Here is a 22,544-nt window from a genome sequence, read left to right as displayed (position 1 = left end):
TGTCCGGCTTTCCCCCAATAGAGGCAGAGACGAGTCATCCGGAACCATCACCGTTCCTCGGGACTTAGCTGGTCCACTTCCATAGGCTTGGCACCAGAAGTTGGCATGGAAGAAGTGGGAGCGGGTCTGCTGGATTCCCTAGCCTTATGGACCTGATGCTCTTTTCTAGATCTCAGCCTCCTGTTAGCTTTGACCCCCAATTCCATTGCATAGAGTGTCACGGGAGCGGGATGAGAAATGAGTAGATGCTTGTCATGTCTCGAGGGGCTCAAGATACTGAGCCTTGGCGGCTAACAGCGCCCTCTGAGGCAGCCCTGATCGGAGATCCGGCGGCTGAGGCAGTGCAGAGAGATCGCCCGGTCGGCACTAACCTCATGCGCTCGGTCCGCGCAGCCGGTGGCGCAAACAGCAGGCAGCATAGCAGGTTGTCCCTCAGGTAAGCTGGATAAAGTGGTGGACTCGTCAGGTGCCCGAGCCAAGCAGCCGCTCTCTCCTGCAGCACGGAGCACGGCCGGAGCTTCCCCAGATGAGTCGGGCGCAGCGTGGAGATCCAGCTTCCCGCGGCCACTAGCGTCTATAGCAAGGTCTGCACCCACAAGTTCTTTATGTGAGTTGACCGCGGCAGGGGGAGCCCCGCGCGCCCAGTCCGGGCGGCCGTCAGCCCCGCCACCCGCGACCGCGGTCGGAAGATGCGTGTGTGCAGGAGCCAGAGTCAGAGTCCTCCTAACTATAGGTGGTGGGGATAGGTTTTGTTCTCTGCCACCGCTCTCATCTTCCCCGGTGGATCCGGGCAGGGTGCTTGATTGCGTCTTCTTTCTTGTGGAGCACGGGAAGTCAGGGCCGCCATCTTTAAGCACCTCTCCCAGGCCTCGGGTGGTGTAAAAATCCGTGAGTTTCTTAGGCAAAGACTTGTTTGCCCTTCTAGGCATGTTGTAAGAGGTTGGTGATCTTCCCAGAGCAGGAAATGTGTCTTTAGAGCTGGTTTTAAGTCGCTTTTCTCAGTCGCTAAGCAGGTTAGGAGGAGAGCTGTACTAACGTGCGTCCATCCAGCTCCCCTTCCAGGCCACGCCCCAGAAATGAGTAGATGCTTGACAGCGTCAGAAAGACCCACAAAAACACATCTTTAAGGGTGCTATCGTTCCGAGACGTTTCACCTACATACAGTGTAAATTTAGAGCAATAGTCCTCTACCCACTGCTGCCCCTGACGTATAGACATGAGATGAGATACCGCCAAACCCGCATGGTCCAGGTCATCAAAAATACCTTCAAGTTCCCGACAAAAACAAATCAACTGACTGCAGGCAAGCCGAACTCTCGGGTAAGGAGTAGGCCTATGTCTGGGGGGGACCACAAAGTAAGGACATAATCAATCGAAACTTCTGGGATTCTGAGCCAGAGGAGCGCGGCCGCATCCGAAAATACAATCTACATGCCTGCTAAAAAAAAAAAACTTGCTCCTCTCCCCTGAAAATACCTCAGGAAGAGGACACTTGGGCTCAGGAAACATGCACTAACTCCCGCTGCTCCTGGGCCACCATACGACTGGACAGGTCTTGGATCACAACCACTAAAACCTGTAACTGACTTGTGAGGGTACTCATGGCCTCCATTGGAGAGCAATTTTAAGGGCCAGTTATTATGTTACGGTATACTACCCTTGATACGCCAGCCCGGGTGCCCTAGATGTCACCCGCAACCCCTGTCCCTCCTGCTTGCCTCCACTCCTAGCTAACCCCAGGCAGGCAATTGGGCGGCGGTCCCTACTCTCACTAGGGACCGAAAAAGGGACGCTAGCGTACCTGGATGGGAAGGGTAGAATGCCGACAGAAAAGGCAGATGTAAATAACCAACACGAACAATACTAAGCAGAACTGAGGTAGATGGAACAACCTGGCGGATAATAGCAAAGTATAGCAGACAAGATAACAGAGACAGGAGACAAACAGAGGCAGACTAGCTAGCACACTGAGGGAAACCAATAACTGGCAGTGATTGCAAGTCTCTGCCTGACCTTTGAACAAAAGCCTCCGCCCAGGGAGCTCGTGCACGGTAGCTGCACGCACAGGTGTGTGTGCACACTGTGCCGAGCGCCACCAGCACCACGCCGGCCAGGCACCCGCACCCCGGGCAGCCTGACAACAAGCCAGGGGACGCGCCCGACTGCGGGACCCTGCACACCACCGCCCAGGAGGACCATCAACTGCCGTATGATAATAGTTTGGGTCTCAGTATAAAAAAGAAAAAGCAGCTACTACTGAACATCTCCTATTTCAGACTCGTAAAACAGAAGGAAAAATGCAGGTAGCCCCATCAGACTCCCTCACTGACCAACTTTTTAGTCTAGGGGCGAAGCTACGTCAATCTTGCATAAGCAACTATAAGTAATTGCGCCAATACAGGGCTTCCCTCTATTCATCACTAAATAAACGAAGATGCTGGCCAATTGGGTTAGGAAGAAATTTGCTAAAACTAGAGACCCCTTCATTTGGAGCTCAGATAAGAAAGACCATAAAATCTCCCATTCTAAGAAAATTGTGGATGTCTTCAGGACATATTACAGCAAGCTGGTTAATCTAAATGATGATAGGTAAGTCTTTCAAGTTTCTCCAACCCATATAGCAGTTTTTTTGCAAAAAATTCACCTCCCCTCTTTGTCCCCAGAACAAAATGCTTTTTTGGGGTCTCCTCTGCCCCCCTCAGAACTAAATGAGACATCTGCATTCCTAATAGCCCTTGTTTCCTTTGAAAAAGCCACAAAGGTGGTGAAACGTCAGGAAGGACATCCTGGTTTTAGCTCAGATTCATAGACAGCAAACCTAGAGCTGATGGTCAGTCAGATTCGATATGGCAGAAACTTGTCAGTGCTAGTCAGCAGAATGGTATTGAGTAAGCTAGCATATCACTGGCAGCAATCAGCCTCCCTTTGGATGGCTAGTCAATATGCTACTCATGCTAACCTATAGCTGATAGTTAGATTAGACATGGCAGTAATATAATCAGTGCTGGTTAATAACTATAACAGCATTGAGACAGCTAGCTAGCATTTTACTGACAGCACTCAGCCCCTGATGGCTGGCCGGTCTATATGGTACTGTTGGAGCTTGGCCCCTACTGGCTCATCAGTATATATGCTATTTAGATAGCTAGTTGTTATTATACCTTGACTATCGCACTGGCTTCTATCCACCGGAATATATCAAGGCAAAAATATATAGCATCTTTGCATTGAGATTCTACTAGACCATTTTGATTCCTATTACTCTATAGCATACAGGGCTGTTATTTGTACACCCCTAACACAGCGATATTAACCCTTTACGTGCTCTTACGGTCAAGAGTTTATTTATATTTCAGTGAAGCAATTGCTTACATCTAAATGATCCTATTCTAATTAATGCATGCCTGCTAATGTGGTAATTACATAGGGAGAAGAAATATATTCTAGTACTAGATCCGTATATCTACTATACTGACTAAGACCAATAACAAACCTTTTGTTCTGAAAGTCATCAGCTGTTACTAACACAATAAGGTCGGTTGTCATACAAAGATATCTAAACTCTATAGGTCTACCATCCTGAAGATTTTAACTTCACAGTGATGTATGATTGTCCACCAATTAATAAAGATTGGACATTTTAGTAATCATGTTTATGGTGTAAAGCCCCATTTACACTGATAGATGATCGCTCAAATAATAGTTTGAGTGACAATTTTGAGCGATCATCTTTGCATACTTTATAGTAGCTAATTAGCTACTATAGTATATGCAAGAGGAGCAGGACTAATAGAACAATACAGCTGCTTTGCATATGCAAACAGCTGTAGTGTGCTCTGCTCTTACAGTCCATATCCCACTGTGAATTCACAGCAGGACACAAGCACAGAGAATCTTATCAGTGCAGCAGACTGATAACAGCCTGCTCCACTGAAAACAGCTGATAGCTCAATTCTTGCAAGCTAGAATTCAGCGATCAGCGAATCATGCACAAAAGCAGCACAATGTCCATGCATTTAGACAAACGAGAATCGCTCAAAAGATGTTTTTAAGTGATTCTCGTTGTGTCTAAAAGGACCCTAGCCTATGATTGTATTTGTTAATAGTTTGCATCCCTAAAAGCTCAAAGGTCCCCGGAGCCAAATGAATTTGCCGAGTATTAAAATTTTTTTGCTCCCTCTCTGTTCCCCTTTCTATTTGAGGCCATGAACTCCGCAGTGTGTCAGGGTAGATTACCGTAGGAAATGTTGCAAGCTACGCTAGTGACTCTCCCCAAGCCTGGTAAGGATCCTACAAACCCTGCGAATTTCTTTAGAACATTTTTATTTTGTACAGGCTGAATTCAGAATATTATTGACATGTAAAGTACTTTTTTGAAAATTGTTGTACAAGTTACATGGTACATGCATGAAAACTTTCTAAATTATGTCCTGAATTTCCCCCCCCTTTTTAATACAGTAACCTCAACACTACACAAAACAATAAAACCAAAACTTGCTCTCTATACATCTATTTGGTATATTTTGAAAGCCATACATTCCACATTTCCTTATATTTCAACAAATTATTGGATCGAGTTGCCATCAATTTCTCCATTGAAGCATGAGAGATCAGCAAATCACAGAAGTCTTCTATTCTTGGGGGCAGCACTTTTTTCCATTGTTTGGCTATTAGATAAGATGCAGACATAAAAATATGTCCCATCATTTTGTAAGTGGGTCATGTATCCCTTCCATGTGTAAAAGAAGGAGGGCGCTTTCGGGTCATTTGGCGATATTGAGGTTTGAAATATTTTTGATCATAAGCAATATTTCTTTCCAGTAAATGGTTAAACATGGCAGTCCCAAAAAACGTGGAGCGGAGAACCTTTACCACTGCAACCGGGGAGGGATCAAGATTTTTGATCAGGTATTTCCAGGCATTCAGAGAGGCCTGTACCATGGCGGACAAATCAGGGTCTATAGTATTGAGTACAGGGACTTTTCTGAGAAGGGATAGAATATAAGCCACCAGTAGCGCCCCCAAGGATCTCTGCTTAGATGCTTCCTCGATTACTAATCAGCCCATATCTCTAGCCAAGGATGACCAGTATCTCGTCTGATTTATTATTGCATCCTTTTGATATGCCTCTATTTTTCATGCCCCTACTCCGCCTTTACGCATTCTTAGGGATGGAATATTTAGAGCTACTCTGGATTTCTTTCCCCCCAGATAAAGTGAGCAAATTGTTTATAATTTTTTAAGAAGTTTAATGGGCAGCACAATCTGGGGAGATCTAAAAACATTCAAGAGCTTAGGGAGTGTCATCATTTGATAAATTGCAATTTTGCTGAGCCAAGATAAGTACTGGGACTTGTATGAGTCTAGCTCTCCCCGCAGAGAATCCATCAAAGGGTTGAAATTTCTTTCTACTATCAAATTTAAGGGATGGGACAAAATAATCCCCAAATAGGGAATGCTATCCTCCTGCCACTCGAAGGGGAACTCTTTCCTTATGGCTTCATGGTGGCTGGGTTAAATATTAAAGGGGTTGTCCCGCGGCAGCAAGTGGGGTTATACACTTCTGTATGGCCATATTAATGCACTTTGTAATGTACATTGTGCATTAATTATGAGCCATACAGAAGTTATAAAAAGTTTTTCACTTACCTGCTCCGTTGCTGGCGTCCTCGTCTCCATGGTTGCCGTCTAATTTTCGCCGTCTAATGGCCAAATTAGACGCGCTTGCGCAGTCCGGGTCTTCTTATCTTCTCAATGGGGCTCCGTGTAGCTCCGCCCCGTCACGTGCCGATTCCAGCCAATCAGGAGGCTGGAATCGGCAATGGACCGCACAGAAGAGCTGCGGTCCACGGAGGGAGAGGATCCCGGCGGCCATCTTCAACCGGTAAGTAAGAAGTCACCGGAGCGCGGGGATTCAGGTAAGCGATGTGCTGTTTTTTTTTTAAGTCCCTGCATCGGGGTTGTCTCGCGCCGAACGGGGGAAGGGGGGGTTGAAAAAAAAAAAAACCCGTTTCGGCGCGGGACAACCCCTTTAATTCCCAGAATTTGGGACTCGGTGGCATTCAAGCTGTAATAAGACACTTTACTATACATCTGTATAACCTTCCAGAGCTCCCTCAGAGACTAAAGAGGTTTGGTTAAAGTCAGGATGATATCATCCACAAATGAGCCTGATTTATGGTTATGGAAACCTGCGGTAACACCCCGCACACACATGTTGGTACGGATCAGGTATTCAATAGCCACAGTGAAAAGTACAGGGGACAGTTGGCAACCCTGTCTTACCCCATTGGAAATATTAAAAGGTCTCAAAAGTGTTCCATCAACCAGGACTCTAGCTGTAGGGGAAGAATAAAGATCTTTAATTTTATAAATCGCGGTATTTCTCATGCCAAACTTTTTAAGGGCTAAGGAAGCAAAGTCCTGATGGACCCTATCAAAGGCCTTTTCAGTGTCCAACGTTAGGAACACAGTGGGGGTACGAGATTGTTCTGATATATAGATCAAGTTTATAATTTTGAGTGTACTGTCTGGCCCTTGCCTGTTCTTTGTAAACCCTAGTCAGAGTGGATAACCTTGGGGAGAATATTCAGTAGGCGATTAGCTATCAGTTTAGCATAAATTTTAGCATCTGAATTTAGCAAAGAGATTTGGTGGAAGTTACTCGGGGAAGTAGACTCTTCTCCCGGTTTTGGTAGGGTCACTACTGTAGCTTGCAGACATTTTTCTGGAAGTGACTAGAGATGAGCAAGCATACTCATTAAGGACAAATACTTGAGCGAGTATCGTCCTTTTCGAGCATCTGTCTGCTCGTCCGCAAAGATTCGGGAGCCGGCGGGGGTGAGCGGTGGGTTGCGGGAGTGAGCAGGGGTGAGCGGGGGGGGGGGAGAAATCTCCCCCCTGCCAGCACCCAGATCTTTGCGGACGAGCAGGCAGTTACTCGAAAGGGACGATACTTGCTCGAGTATTTGTCCTTAACGGGTATGCTCGCTTATCTCTTGAAGTGACCCTTCATCTGCAGCTAAATTTAATGTTTTTAGTAAACATGGGGACAAATATTCTGAAAAACTTTTATAGTGATCATTTGCAAAACCCGTCAGGACAGGTGCCTTTAGGGGCTTCAAAGATTTTATTATCGAATCTAACTCTAAGGAAGTGAAAGGGTCTCCAATATCTTATTGTCTTCCTTAGATATAGTCTGCAAAGAAATCTGGCTGAAAAGGTCTTCTAAGCTTTCTGGTGTTTGAGGGGGAAAATTAGGGTGATTTTTTTAAATTATAGAGATTATTATAATAAGCCCTAAAAGTGTCTGCGATTTACTTAGGATGTGTAATCTGAATCTTCGTCCCCTGGGGTCCCATAAATAAGGAATGCTAGTTTTGAGTTCTCTCTTCTTTACCTGTCTGGCTAAAATTTTTGATGGCTTACCCACTGCTGCGTACATATTTGTCTTGAGCCTGGTTAATTTCTTGTCAAATTTGCTAAAGAGGAATTGACATAGTTTTTCCTCTAAATTGGAAAAGGTGCTTATGTGCGTGATCTGAGGGAGATCTCCGTAGATCATTCTCAGACCCACTTAGGACTTAAACCAGGAATAGCATTGCTCTTAAAATAGTTCTTAATCTCATCTAATATAATTTCTCTATATTTAGGTATTTTCATCAGGAATGTATTCATTCTCCAAGATTTAGGATGTGAATACTCAGGTCCCAAAGAGAGGGTGGTAACACAGGGAGCATGGTCGGAGCACGTGGCTGTTCCCAACTTAGAGGCCGACACGGCTGGTAATAGTGATCTATTTACAAGGCATAGGTCTATCCTGGAGAAGGATCTGTGGCGGGCTGAGTAAAAGGAAAACTTACGTGATGAGGCGTTCTTGCAACGGAAAGGTCATATAATGCTTCCTTTTTGCAACCAAGGACCAAGCGAGGGCATATGTCTATTTTTTAATCCCCAGCCAGAGGAGGAAGAAGATGATCAGTGCCGGGACCCGGGGAGAAGCTGCGGCGGTGCCCCGGACAGCGCGGGAGAGGTGATGTATACTTTTATTTTTTTTTGTTCTTTAGTTACAGCTTATCTTCGGGGTAGGGCTTATATTTCAAGCCCCCCGCCCCCCCACTGGAAAATTCTCGCATGTGATGCTACAAAATCACAGTATTGCCGAGAGAAGACACAGCAATATGGCACAGTGCAGTGATGCGATATCGCTGCGATTTTCGCACGGCGATGCCATGTCGCCCGTCTGAAGGAGGCCTTAGGGTCTATAATTTGGTTCTTGACATTAAAACTTAAGGTATTTCTTATGGCGATAATTACTCCAGCCTTTTTCTTATTTGCATTGGCTGTGAATATGGAATATAGAAAAATTTGCATATTTCATGATGCAAGGTGTAGAGGCTTTGAAATGCAACTCCTGTAAACACGCTATGTCCACTCCAAATTTCAACGCTTCTCTACAAACGGCTCTTCTCCTAAAGGGAGAATTATGGCCCCTCGTATTAAGGGAGAAAATATTTATTGACATTTACTTTTCGAATATATTGCAGTAAAATGTGGAGAAGGCTCAGTAGTCGCATTTAGAGCAATAAACATTACTAAACAATAAAACAGAAAACAAATAGAGCATTGTGAGGACCTATCAGACAATGGAGGTGAAGAAGGTTCGTTGATGAACTGAAGAACGTTCTCAGATGTAATCCTGAATTGAGCACATTTTAAAATAAAGCAGAAGTTTTCACAAAAGCCTTGTGTTTCCAGATTTGAATTTCTTCGTATCAGACAATACGACCTGTCCTCAATCGGAGGGGGATGAAGGGGGTGGAAAGTTTCTCAAAGTACAGCAGCTTCCTATACTTTTCATAAAGAATCTGAGGAAAGGAAAGTAGGAAACAAAATCAACAAGCTTATTTTCTTCTGTTCCAATCGGAGTTGTTCCTTGAAGGCTTGGAATTTTGGGAAGCCCCTAGGTCTGGAGCCAAGGAAATGTCCCAGGTTTTGAGGATCTCCTCTCCGGATTCCAGATTATGAATGGGTTTTGCCATCCTTATTTATTAATTTTATGGGAAACCTCCATTTTTAGGGGATGCCATCTTGTCTAAGGGCCATTGTTATGGGTAAGAGGGATCTTCTGGATTGCTTAGCTAACTGAGATAGATCCGAGAACAACTTAATATCAGAAAAAGGGGTCGGAATTTGGAACATCCTTGTTGTTGATATTAAAGCCTCCTTGAGATGGTAAATATGAATAGGGGCAATAGTGTCCCGGGGCATTGCTTCTGGTAGAAAACTGGGTTTTGAAAGTCTGTGAATTCTATCTATAACAAGGCCTCCTGGAGGGGTGTCGGGGAGGATCTTTAGAATAAGATGTTTGGCATAGTCTTGTAGATTTTCTGGGGAGACAGACTCAGGGAGACAGACTCCCCAAAATTTGACATTATTTCATCTGCTTTGATCCTCAATATCTGCCACTTTCGCCTTTAATTGCTATACCTCATCCTTCAAAGAATAATGGGCGTCAATTAAATCATTGTGTGATTTGAGATCTTGCATTTTATTCTCAGTATGCTCAACTCTTTCTCCCAAATCCTGGACCGATTTAGCAAGGGATGAACACGTGATTTTCATGTCTGCTTGGATAGAGTCGCTCAGGGAGAGGATGATGTTTTAGATCTCCGAGCCTCCGAATCAAGCATGCAATTGCCTTGCAAAGCACCGTGTTCCTCCAAGAAATTGTGTTGCATTCACTTATCAAAACAAACAGATACAAGATAGGTTTAGTTTATTCTGTGGACATTATTGTATGTTTATATTATATCACATGGCTAGGGGAATGTCTTATAAAGAAAAGTTTTAGATTTCTTTATAAATGATTTTGAAAGAAATTATCAGATAGCAACAGACTTTGTGAAAATTAAGTTGTTGTTATTGTTAGCCGTTTAGTTGTTCACGGCTCTCGGTAACCCTAAAGACAAGCTCCCTCTATGTTTTTTGGTTTTGCACTGCTTCTTTCACTTGTGTGATATCCAGGCCAGGTCTGACAGTGGCATTTAAATCCCCCGAACGGCCACTGCGCATGAGATCGTAGGGAGCCGTGCAGGTGTCATGACAGCCGGGGGCCTTCTGAAAGGCTCCAGGGTTGCTTTAGCAGACTGCCTATCAAGCAGTCCCCATGGAGTGGCGTCATAGACTGCCTGCTAGATTGCAGTATGATGTAATGCTATGGTATTACATCATACTGCAGGAGCGATCAAAGCATCGCATGTTGTGGTCCCGTTTACTTTTCCTATTTAGGACCTAAAGAATGCTCCTGCTAAATTTCATGTTTGTGCGACATCAGGAAGTAAGAGAATTAGTGTCGAGTCAGTCAGCCAGACAGTGAAGGCTTTCACCATATATTATTTTTATATATATATATATACACACACACACACACACATAGATTCATACACATATACACACACACACATACGTATACAGTAATATCAGACTGGTGGGAGCCCAACTTCCAGGAGCCCTATAATTTTAGTGTCTTTGGCCTGTGATGTCATGCTCTTAGATCACATGGCCTCGTGCATCTCTGTCCCATTGAAGTGAACAGGATTAAGCTGCAATACAAGGTACAACCATTATACAATGTACAGCACTAAGCTTTTAAACAAGACAAAGGTGAAAATAGAAATTGTATTGATCTGTAAGGCATCCAAGTGATCTGGTCTCACAGTGTCAGATTAACCCCTTAGTGACCAACCCTTTTTGCTCCTTAATGATCAGGCCAAATTTTGGAAATCTGACATGTGTCACTTTAACATAAAAAAACTCCGTAAAGGCTTTGCATATCTAAGTAATTCTGACATTGCTTTTCACCACATATTGCACTTCATTCAGGTGGTAAAAATAGACCGATAAATTTGTGTATATTTATTAAAAGCACCAAGATTTAGAAAATTTGAAAAAAATTTCATTTTAACTGCAATATGTCAAATATGCGCAAACATACTAAAAAATTTTCATGAGATAAATTTCCATCTGTTTACTTTATTCTGGAACACATTTGAAAAACTTTACGTTTTTTTAAGTATTTATGAGATGTACAAATTTAACATTACTTATTAACATTTTGAGTAACATGTTTGTTTTCCTACACCAATCCAAGATTGCAAAGGCTCGTAGGTGTCAGAATGATAGATATCCCTCAACATATTAAAATACACCCCTTAATATATCACTGAGGGTTGTCATGAGCATTTTGCCCCCACAGTTTTTTTTTCAGGAGTTAATGGAATTTAGAGGATAAAAAATAAAATTTCATATTTTTGCAAATTGCATTGGTGAAGGGAGATTAAACTTCAACTTTTTTAAAACTTTTACATAATTGCCATTATTCATTGGATAACGGCATTCAGTAGCCAGAAGCAGGGAGATTTTAAATTTCTTAGGCAATTATCAGCTTTTGTGCTTGCGCCCGCCATGCCGACGGGCACATGTGCAGACGCCGAGGAAGGTTCGGCTGATAAAGGGGCCTTAAGTCAGTAATTTCATTTCCCCTCATGGATACGATCCGTGAAGGAAGATGAAACTAACTTTTGAAACTTTTTTTTAAACTTTACATGATGGCCGTTATCCACTGGAGCCACAGACTGTGGCCCTCCCATGGTAGTTTCAGACTCAGGGAGCTGTTTCACTCACAGACCATGGGGCTTTACTCTACAGGGCCAGAGTGTTTTTACAGCCCTGTTGATTAAAGCCCAGACACACATGACGTGGAAACACATATGGGTGGTCACTAAGGGGGTTAAAGAAAGTAAGGTTTATTTAGACTTTTACAAGCTAAAAAGGTAAGTAGGTAATAGATAAGAAATACGAGCAAGGAGACCCTCACAAAAAGAGAAAGCAAGTATCTAATAAAGCACCATAATGGAGGTATGTAAGGAAGTTTTCTGACCATCCGCCATAAGGAGTCTTAATGTCGATATGAGGAATTTTCAAGAAATCTGCAATTCAGATGCAATACACGTAAAGAGATTATTATATCTATTAGTTAAACATGTCTACATGCACCTTGCTTTCTCTTTAACAGTGGTTGTCCCACTTCTAGCTTTTTTGCTGCAAGGAGCAGACAGCTCTGTACATTATGCAGTGGCCTTGATTGGTTTTACAGGCTCAGTACCATTCACTTCAGTAGGACTCAGACGGCAGTACCAACTCCTAACACTGTGAGCAATGTACAGAGCTGTCTGCTACCTGCAAAAAAACAGCTAGAAGTGGGACAATCCCTTTAAGAAATACAGAGAATGCAAAACAAGGGTATATCCCAGAGGTCGTTAGATATAAGCAATTGGTTATTGCAAAGCTATTAGATAGGTGGGTACAAACTTTTTGCCCTAGTGATAGTGCCTATTGGCTATCTTGTTGGCAGCCGTCTTAGATTAAGCCCAAAAGACTTCAATGAAAAAAGGATCATGGGATGCATGATTAAAAGGCAGACTTTCATCAGAAATTGATAGGCACAGTCATTTTTTTCAATACCTGCAACCATTTACAAGTTATGGATGATGTGATCTTGAGTATTAATAAAGTTATGTGAAATTATGTAGTATGGAAGACACTAATTGCATGACTTTTCAGGTACCAGAAGATGATATTAACCATAAAGATTATCTCATTTGTACCCTGGATAGGGCAAAATGAGATAATCTTAATGGTCGATAACAGAAGTTCATGTGAGGTGGCCCAGGCTTTCAATCAAGAGAACCCAAGAAGACATCAAAACAGCCATCACATAGGTTCATTGAGGGCTGCATTGATTGGCTGTGCAGTGCTTGAGAACTAATCGGGACGGAACCAGCAGGAGGGAACTACACCAAGCTTGCTAGGCAAGTATAAAAGACATCCCCCAAAAATAAGAACTAGTGCCTCTTTTGGGGCAAAAATTAATATGATAGAGTCTTATTATCAGGGAAACACGGTATCTGTAAAATATCGTCAAAGTCTGAAGAAGTAAAGGGCTTCTCGTCTGGGTGAGTTCTCTGATGTGTAACAAGGTTTGATTTAGTTGTAAAAAATTTTCCTCATTCTGAACAGTAAAATGGATTCTCTCTTGGGTGAAATTTCTGATGTTTAACTTGATTTGATTCATCTGTAAAACATTCTGAACAGAAAAAAGGCTTCTACCTTGTGTGAATTCTCTCATGTTTAACAAGACTGGATTTATAGGTAAAACATTTCCCACATTCTGAACAGAAAAATGGCCTCTCTCCTGTGTGAATTCTCTGATGTTTAACAAGACTTGATTTATAGGTAAAACACTTCCCACATTCTGAACAGTAAAATGGCTTCTCCCCTGTTTTAGTTCTCTGGTGTCTAACAAGATGTGATTTCTGAGTAAAACAATTCCCACATTCAGAACAGAAAAATGGCTTCTCTCCTGTGTGACTTCTCTGATGTCTAATAAGATGTGATTTTTGGGTAAAACAATTCCCACATTCTGAGCAGGAAAATGGCTTCTTCCCTGTGTGAATTTTCTCATGTTTAACAAGATTTGATTTAGTAGTAAAATATTTCCCACATTCAGAACATGAATATGGCCTCTCTCCTGTGTGAATTTTCTGATGTTCAACAAGATGTGATTTCTGGGCAAAACACTTCCCACATTCTGAACATGAATATGACTTCTCCCCTGTGACAACTGTTTCTTCTTTAACATCTCTTCTGTAAATGTTATGTTGCTCACTATTCTGTGATGGCTCAGAAGATGGAACCTGTATAAAAGTATCAGATGACAGATGTTTGCTGGGAAGGACTGAGGGTATATCCGTGATAATGGCAGGCTCTATATATGTATCTTGTATGATAGCATTATCTTCCACTGTAAAACCTGATGATATTAGATGTTCCTCTGATCTCCTGGTGTCGTCATCTGCCAAGAATAAAACAGATTTTTATATATAACATTACAATTATATTAATATTTTATTACATCTATATGTATATTTTAATATTTTTGATTATAACAATTATATTATTATTTTATTACATTTCTATACAAAATATGCATACAAATTGTGAAGATGACACGTTACAAAAACCCCACGCTCCAAAGTGTGGGTGGGTAGGACAATAGATACAATACAGTAAATGCAATGCATGTCAGAGGGCTTACTGACAAATCTGCATCCCTTCTCAAGCATATGACACAGAGACATGTTAACAGTATGGTTACTTCTTATAACTGGGCTACCAGAAGTACGTACGTGCGTAATTCCAGAAGAAAATGGCCACCAAACAAGATCCATCTCAGGTGTGCAGCCTGACTGGAAGCAGAGGGAAATTTCTAGATGCAATTAATACGCTTTAATACCAAACATTCCCACCTGAGGAACATCCTATCGTAACATTCAGGGATCCTACAAGGTGATCCTTTCTAACTGACAATATCCCCAGTCAACCTTACGTGGTACCTGAAAAAATAAAACTCTCAAAAATATACTGGCACCCTCTCACCCACCCAAATGAAAGATCCAAACTCACATTTCAGGTACGTCCATGTGTGTGTTGGGGGGGGGAGGGGGGGGGCATTTATAACGGTTTTACATCTGGCAAACAAAATTGTACACAATTATACAAAATAAAAATTATATTATACAAGGTCTTTTAAACTTTGGATTAATCTGCATTATTTATCTCCTTGAGTGTCCATGCGGCCTGAAATATGTGGGCTGAACAATAAATACATTACAGAGTGTTCCCCAAAGAAGCCCCAATAGTTATAGTGACTCCCACAGTAGCTCTCAAAAGAAATAGTGCCGCCCATGTCGGCCCCAGTAGTAATAGTGTCCCGCACAGTAGCCCTCATTAGTAATAGTGTCCCCCACAGTGGCCCTCAGTAGTAATATTGTCCCCCAAAGAAGGCCCAGTAGTAATAGTGTTCCCCAAAGAAGCCCCAGTAGTTATAGTGACTCCCACAGTAGCTCTCAATAGAAATAGTGCCGCCCATGTCGGCCCCAGTAGTAATAGTGTTCCCCACACTAGCCCTCATTAGTAATAGTGTCCCCCAGTGGCCCTCAGTAGTAATAGTGTCCTCCAAAGTGGTCCTCGGTAGTAATAGTGACCCCCACAGTGGCTCTCACTAGTCATAGTGACCCCCAAACCGATGAAACCCATGAAACTTACCCTCTTCCTGATCTACAGAGAACCGCTGCTTCTCCACTTCTTCGCGCTGATGCGGGAGGAAGTGTATGTGCACCCGCAGCAGTGCCGTTTCCCTTCTCCTCTCTTCTCGCGAAACTAAAGAGGAGAGGTCAGGGGAGGGGGGAGGAAGATCCCGGATGCACAAACTGAACATCTGATGTCAGTGTGTGCATCTGCCATGGCACTGCAAAGTGATTACCAGCAGGGAGTTGCAGCACTCCAGTTTGTAATCACTTTGGTAGCCAGAAGTGCTGGAAGTGGGACAAAGACGAGACAAAAGTCCCAAAGGCGGGATAAATGGCTGTCCTGCCAGGGGGCCAAAAGTGGGACTGTCCCGCCTAAATTGGGACGTCTGGTGACCTTATAATAGTACTTGTACATGTGCGGAGGCAGCACTGGAGGACAGGAGTGATTGGGTGTTGCAGAGACCCTGACATAGTGCATGGGGTATTGTTAGAGATGGGGTTACCACTGGGAGCGCCGGTGTCTGGGTGAGGTGGAACGCTTGTCCTGGAGCTGCGGGGCCCGGGGGTTTCCCCGTTCTGTTTTTTGGTTGCGGCGGCCGGCAGCGTGCCCTGCATCATGCGCTGGCGCGCCTGTCCGCCGGTCGGCCGCGCGGCACTCTGGTTGGTGCGCGCCTCGAGGGAGAGGCGATCTTGTGATTGCCTCTGGTGTCATGTGACTTCTCGACGCCCCTCTGGGCAGGGAGTTCTACTTATATACCTGGCTGGGCCAGACACTGGTTGCCAGTGTTTGGTTCTGACTCAGTCTGCCTACACCCGCATTATTGAGCTGACTTCTTGTGTTCTGACTTTGGCTTTTACTCTGACTCTGTTTTGGTTTGTCCCCCTGTACAGCGCACGTGTCTTTCTGGTTTGACCCGGCCTGTTTCCCGACTTCTCTCTGGTTTGCTTAGTTGTTACGTCTTGTCAACTATGCGGTACCCAACTGCCGGTCTTCCTGGCCCTCCTTCTTTGGGGTCCCTGTCCCTAGTGCAGTGCAGTGACCATCGCCCAGTTGTCACCCTGGGGCCTAGCCCAGGGGGGGGCGAGTAGGTAGGGACACGGGAGAGGGCTTGCGTAGGGACCCCCTGTTCTCCTTTCTCTGCCAGCCGTAACAGAAACACTGGCCCATATTGCTGCTGGGTACCCGTTTCGACCCCTGATATGGAGGCTGTTGCAGCACTTGCCAACCAGGTGCAAGTCTTGACTGGTTTGGTGCAGGACCTGTCCACTCGGCTCCAGCTTCAGTAGCAGTCCGCTACCAGCGCTTCGGGCGCAACTGCTGCATTCCTGGGGTATGTGGTCAGGCATAAGGTCTCTCTCCCTGACATTTTTTCAGGTGACCGTAGGACGTTTTTCTCATTTCGGGAAGCGTGCAGGTTATATTTTGAGTTACATCCCCACTCGTCGGGTTCAGAATACCAGAGGGTGGGCATAATTATTTTACGTTTGAGGGGCGACCCTCAAAGCTGGGCATTCTCCTGACCCATGGCCCCGCCAATCGGTAGATGCCTTTTTTACGGACCTTGGCCAGATTTATGACGAGCCAGATAGGGCGGGTATGCCGTGAGTAAGTTATTGAGTCTCCGGCAGGGAGGGCGTTCCATGGAAGAATTCTGCTCCCAGTTTCGGCAGTTTTGTGTGGAGTCAAGGTGGAATGACCACGCTTTGAAAGATTTATTTCTTACTAGGTTGTCTGAGTCAGTTAAAGATCTGTTGCTGTCGCACCCTAAACCCGAGATGCTAGAACAGGCTATGACTATCGCGGTAAAGGCTGACCATCGTCTTAGGGCCCGGAGCAAGACTCGGACCGAACTGCCCGTGACCTGGTCCGAGAATCCGCCCTTGACCTCAGCTATCAACGAAGTCGAGGCAATGGAGGTGAGCTCTATGTTCCTAAAGGAGCGCAAGGAATTTTGGTTCAGGAATCGACTATGCCTTTATTGTGGAGGTCCTGGTTATCGGGTCACCAACTGCCCCAAGAAACAGCTGCCGGAAAACTTCCACTCCTAGGTGATGTCCAGAGGGATCGCCTAGGAGCTCAGGTACTTCCGGAATGTTCCAAATTGTTTGTGCCGTTCTCCATTTCGTATAGTGTTCATCACCTCAATGGTTGGGCCTTTATTGATTCGGGGGCTGCCGCGAACTTCGTTAATTTTGAATTTCTCAAGTCTATGTCTGCATGTCTTTTACCGGTAAATCCTCCTATCTGGGTCTCGGGTATTAAGTCAACTCTGTTGTCAGTGGGGTTAATCAGTACAAGGACTCCTGAACTAGTTTTTTCTGTAGGGTGCGATACATTCTGAGGTGTGTTCATTCTTGGTGATGGAGAGCTTTTCCGTGGATTTAGTCCTCGGGTTACCTTGGTTCCGGCTTCACAATCCCCAGTTTGATTGGTCCACCTCTGAACTAATGCAATGGGGGCAAGGTTGCAGTGAGCATTTGGTCTCAGTTCAGGTGCATTCCACTGAGTGTCAGGTAAAGGGGCTACCTCCGTATATTGAGGATTTTTCTGACGTGTTTTCGAAACAACTGTCTGAGATGTTGCCTCCGCACCAGGAATGGGATTGCAAGATCGATCTTATCTCCGGGAGCAAGATCGATCTTATTCCTGGGAGCAAGATCCCCAAGGGGGGATATATAATATAATGGTCCCAGAATGCGAGGCTATGAAGGAGTATATTACAGAAAGTCTCGCCAAGGGACATATACGTCCTTCCGAATCACCTGCAGGGGCAGGGTTATTTTTCGTGGAGAAGAAGGATAGTAGCCTTCGGCCCTGTGTTGCTTATAGAGCCTTGAACAAGATAACCACCAAGAATCAGTACTCCTTACCCCTGATTCGTGACCTCCTCACCCAGGTTGTAGGGGCCCGTTGGTTATCCAAGCTCGATCTTCAGGGAGCCTATAATCTCATCTGTATCAGGGAGGGGGATGAATCGAAAACAGCGTTTAATACTCCTTTGGGGCATTTTGAATGTTTAGCCATGCCATTAGGGTTATGTAATGCACCAAATATTTTTCAAGGTTTTATGAACACCATTTTTCACAACATCCTGGGCACGTACCTGGTTGTATATTTGGATGACATTCAGATATTCTCTTCTGATTGGTAGAGCCATGTTAAGCATTTACGGACTCTTCTTTCCCTCCTTCGAGCCCATCACTTGTATGCTAAGTTTGAGAAATGCCTTTTTTGGGGTACAGGAGATTGCTTTTCTGGGATATGTCATTTCTCCATCAGCCATCCAGATGGACTCAGACAAGGCCATCACCGAAAGGGTGCAACCTGCCAACTTAAAGGCTTTACAACGCTTTTTGGGGTTCGCAAACTTTTATCTGAAATTTATTAAGAACTTTTCAGTGGTGGCCAAACCCTTGACTAACCTGACCAAAAAGATGGCATGGGTTGATTTCTGGTTGCAGGAGGCGGTTAAGGCCTCCACACTTCTCAAGAGGGCCTTTTCCACAGCACTGGTTTTGGCCCAGCCGGATTTAGATCGCCTGTTCATCATTGAAGTGGATGCCTCTGAACATGGTGTTGGGGCAGTCCTCTTGCAGGACTCTTCCGTCCGACCTTGTCTCCAACCCTGTGCGCTCTTTTCCAGGAAGTTCAATCAGGCGGAACGCAACTATGATGTTGGCAACAGGGAATTATTGGCCATAAAATGGGCATTTGATAAATGGAGACATTTCTTAGAGGGTGCTCGTCATACTATTACGGTCCTCACGGACTATAAGAATTGTGTTTATCTGGAGTCCGGCAAGCACCTGAATGGTCGTCAGGCTAGGTGGGCAATGTTTTTTTCACACTTCAATTTTGTAGTTACATATGTGCCTGGGTCCAAAAATGTCAAAGCTGATGCTTGGTCCTGCAACTTCGGGGTATTGGAGGTAGAGGAGCCTCAGACAGAGGGTATTTTGGGCCCGGGCGTGATGGATAGCTGCTCTTACGTCCGACACTGCTGCTCTACTCCGGACGGCTCAGCAGTCCGTTCCCGAATGCCTCTCTGAGAGGAGGTTATTTGTTCTCAGGGCCTTGCGGCTTCTCATACTGGAGGAAGTTCATTTGTCGGTCTTAGCAGGTCATCCAGGAGTCCAAGGCACCCTGAAGCTGTGTGGTCGTCTGTATTGGTGGCCACAAATGTCTTGGGAAGTAAGGGAATAGTCCTGCCCTTTTTGTGCCCGAAGGAAGAGTGTACGGAGACTGCCTGAAGGTCTGCTTCTTCCTCTCCCCGTCCTGGAGAGACCATGGACCCATCTGTCGATGGATTTTATTACCGACTTGCCTGAGTCCCAGGGGTGCTCGGTCATCTTGGTGGTCATCGACAAATTTTCCAAGATGTCACATTTTACTGCCCTCAAGAAGCTTCTGTCCGCTCCTGAGCTAGCCATCATATTTATCAAGGAGATTGTCCGCCTGCATGGGGCTCCCAAGGATATTGTTTCCGACCGGGGAATCCAATTTGTTGCCCAGTTTTGGAGGGCTTTTCGTAAGGGTATCAGTATCGGGTTGTCATTTTCCTCTGCCTTCCACCCAGAGTCCAATGGGCAGACAGAACGTATGAACCAGAAACTGGTTCAGTATCTCAGGATATATGTGAGTGATTGTCAGAGTCTCTGGGTCAATTATCTACCGTTGGCTGAATTTGCCATCAATAACTACACACATTCGGCGTCTGGCGTTTCTCCCTTCTTCTGTAATTTTGGTTTTAATTTCAATTTCACAGTGTCCTTCTGCAGACACTCGGGTCCAGGACCTGCGGGAGGTGTAAGAGAAGGTGCGTGGCAACTTGGAGCAGTCCAGGGGTGCGATATTAAGGAGGAGCAGAAGTACCTGTATCCTTTCGGAACCTTTTTCTGTGGGCCAGTTAGTGTACTTGTCTTCTAAGAATTTGAAATTAAAAGTGCCCTCTTTGAAGCTGGCTCCCTGATTTGTGGGCCCTTTTCCAGTCACCAGAGTGGTTAATCCTATGGCGTACACGCTGGCCCTGCCGGACATGTGGAGAATTCACAGGGTTTTCTACAAGTCGCTCCTTAAGAGGTACGTCCCTCCAGTGGTGCGTGGGCGCGTCTGTCTGTTGGTCGGCCGCATGGCACTCTGGTCTGACTCTGTTTTTGGTTTGTCCTCTGTACTGCGCATGTGCCTTTCTGGTTTGACCTGGCCTGTTTCCCGACTTCTCTCTGGTTTGCTTAGTTGTTGCATCCAGTGAGCTACGCGGTACCCACTTGCCTGTCTCCCTGACCCTCCTTCCTTGGGGTCCCTGTCCCTAGTGCAGAGCAGTGACCGTTGCCCAGTTGTCACCCCAGGGGGGCAAGTAGGTATGGACATGGGAGAGGACTGGCGTACGGACCCTCTGTCCACCTGTCCCTGCCAGCCATAACAGGTATCTGCTGGTGGCAGATGGAAGGAGCAGCTGCATGCAGAATGAGGATGGCTTCTCCTTACACGGCGCCTATAGCTCTACCAAAACATTAAAGGGAAATAACATAACTGCTTCTATAGCTTATTGCTGTATATTCCACAATTATTACAGAACTGCTGACTGATTTGTGCTCGTTGCAGCCTGCAGGCACACAGTGCTGCTCCTTTGTGCAAGGAGAATTAGCATCAGAACCGCACAGAATTACCACCATCAGACTGCTGACCAAACTGTCAGAAACACTCCATGAGGGGCCTCGAGGGCCCGACCTCTTGTAGTGGAAGCTGAGCTCACATCCCAGCACCATGCAGCTTGAGGAGTATTCGTCAGACAACCCAGAATTGGCAGGTCGGCCATTGGCACCCCGTTCTCTTCACAGATAAGAGCAGCTTCACAATGAGCACATGTGACAGACATAAAAGAGTCTGCAGAGGATGGAGATCATCCACATCTGATGTGTGATTGAGATGTTCCTGAAATTCTTGAATATTAAAAAAAAAATATTTACATAAAAATATTATATAACATTTACACTTTATTATGTATTTTGGCTGAATAAGGGAATATACAGCCGAAAACCCCGACAACACAGACTCTTCTCTACATGTAGTCTCACCTGGGGGGTCATCTGTAGGGATCTCCTCCTTATACGGCTGATACCCCCTCACATGTATCTCTGTAGCATCAATAGGGATCGGATCTTCCTCCAGTTTCACCAGCTGTGAAATAAATATTGTAAAAGTCATCACGCAGTTGGAGAAGTCGTGTGGAAGGTTTTACATGGCCAGAAAAGGTCATTAATTAGTATGAGGAGCCAGAATGACATGACAGCAGTAGTGATCTGGGCCAAATAGCTGCAGGTCTCCTGTATAACTCCAACCTGTTGGTTCTTTATTCCAACCAGAAGTCTCCAGAACCAGAAAATAGTGATAAGATGCGGAGATCTAATGTCTGCGGTCGGCTGTAATCCTGCCATCTCCAGCTTTCTCATTACACAAGTATCAATCATATAATAAGACTGAACACAAGACCTTCCCAGCCATCCTACAGACCAGAGGGGAGATTTCATGAGACCTTCTCACCATCTACCTGATCATCCTGTGGAAGAAGAGGACAGGGACATCTCTCCGCTGCTGTTCTCTTACTGGATCTACCTGCAGAAAACACAGACAGCCACTGAATTCATTCTCTACATACAAATAATAAAGGCCGTGTGGATTTAGTCCTGTCTATTACCTGGTGATGGGAGGGGCTGGTGGTCCTCCATCGTGACGTCTTTGTACAGATCCTTGTGTCCTTCTAAATACTCCCACTCCTCCATGGAGAAATAGACAGTGACGTCCTGACACCTTATAGGAACCTGACAACACAATGATACCGTCATCACCCAGACACGTTATACCGCCATAGCGTTACTGTATAATGTCCCGGCATTCCCAGCACTGTCACCTCTCCAGTCAGCAGCTCAATCATCTTGTTGGTGAGTTCTAGGATCTTCTGCTCATTAATCTCCTCCAGTATCAGGGGGTGAGGTGGAGGCCCTGTGATTGGGCTCAGGGTTCTTCCCCATCCATCAGACACCGGGGCCTGACAGCCATCACTAGAAGTCTTCTTCACTACCGTGTAATCCTGTTTATGGGGAGATACATCCATAAATATCCCTGCAGACATTTCTAGAGTCCTCCCCGTCTGGTCCAGCAGTTATGTCGGCTCTTCACATCTGTGTTCATCAGTTCTAATGTTCTATTCTGTTGGCTGTTCAGCATTTTACCAGAGAAATGACAGCGAGCTGCAATAGTTTCCAGCATTCCGGCCGTCTTCACACTTGGCTGCAGCATTTACAGTACAGGCCATGCGGGGAGATTTATAAAATGTCTTTCACGCGGTGCCGGTATTTTCTATAACAAATCTACTTAGTTTTTGAAAACTGCGG

General features: G+C 44.9%; 1 protein-coding gene across 3 annotated transcripts in view; it reads right to left on the bottom strand.

The window, feature by feature from the left end:
* The window catches only part of LOC136624388 (gastrula zinc finger protein XlCGF26.1-like), a 148,765-nt gene that overhangs the window by 124,203 nt on the left and 2,018 nt on the right, over window positions 1-22,544 (bottom strand). The window contains exons 3-7 of one of the 3 annotated variants that reach the window (XM_066598364.1): window positions 22,061-22,240; window positions 21,848-21,971; window positions 21,701-21,765; window positions 21,228-21,330; window positions 10,477-13,915 (exon numbers count right to left, since the gene is read on the bottom strand). The exons of the other annotated variants lie outside the window; for them this stretch is intronic. Coding sequence (XP_066454461.1) covers window positions 13,167-13,915; window positions 21,228-21,330; window positions 21,701-21,765; window positions 21,848-21,971; window positions 22,061-22,240 — 1,221 coding nt within the window. The 3' untranslated portion in view covers window positions 10,477-13,166. Of the gene's footprint in view, window positions 1-10,476; window positions 13,916-21,227; window positions 21,331-21,700; window positions 21,766-21,847; window positions 21,972-22,060; window positions 22,241-22,544 lie in introns of those variants that run through there. 3 annotated transcript variants of the gene reach the window in all.

Source organism: Eleutherodactylus coqui, chromosome 4, assembly GCF_035609145.1.
Source record: "Eleutherodactylus coqui strain aEleCoq1 chromosome 4, aEleCoq1.hap1, whole genome shotgun sequence".
In the NCBI taxonomy this organism is placed as follows: Eukaryota; Metazoa; Chordata; class Amphibia; order Anura; family Eleutherodactylidae; genus Eleutherodactylus; species Eleutherodactylus coqui.
The sequence above is the reverse complement of the archived record's forward strand: the minus strand, read 5'-3'. Positions and strand labels throughout refer to the sequence as shown.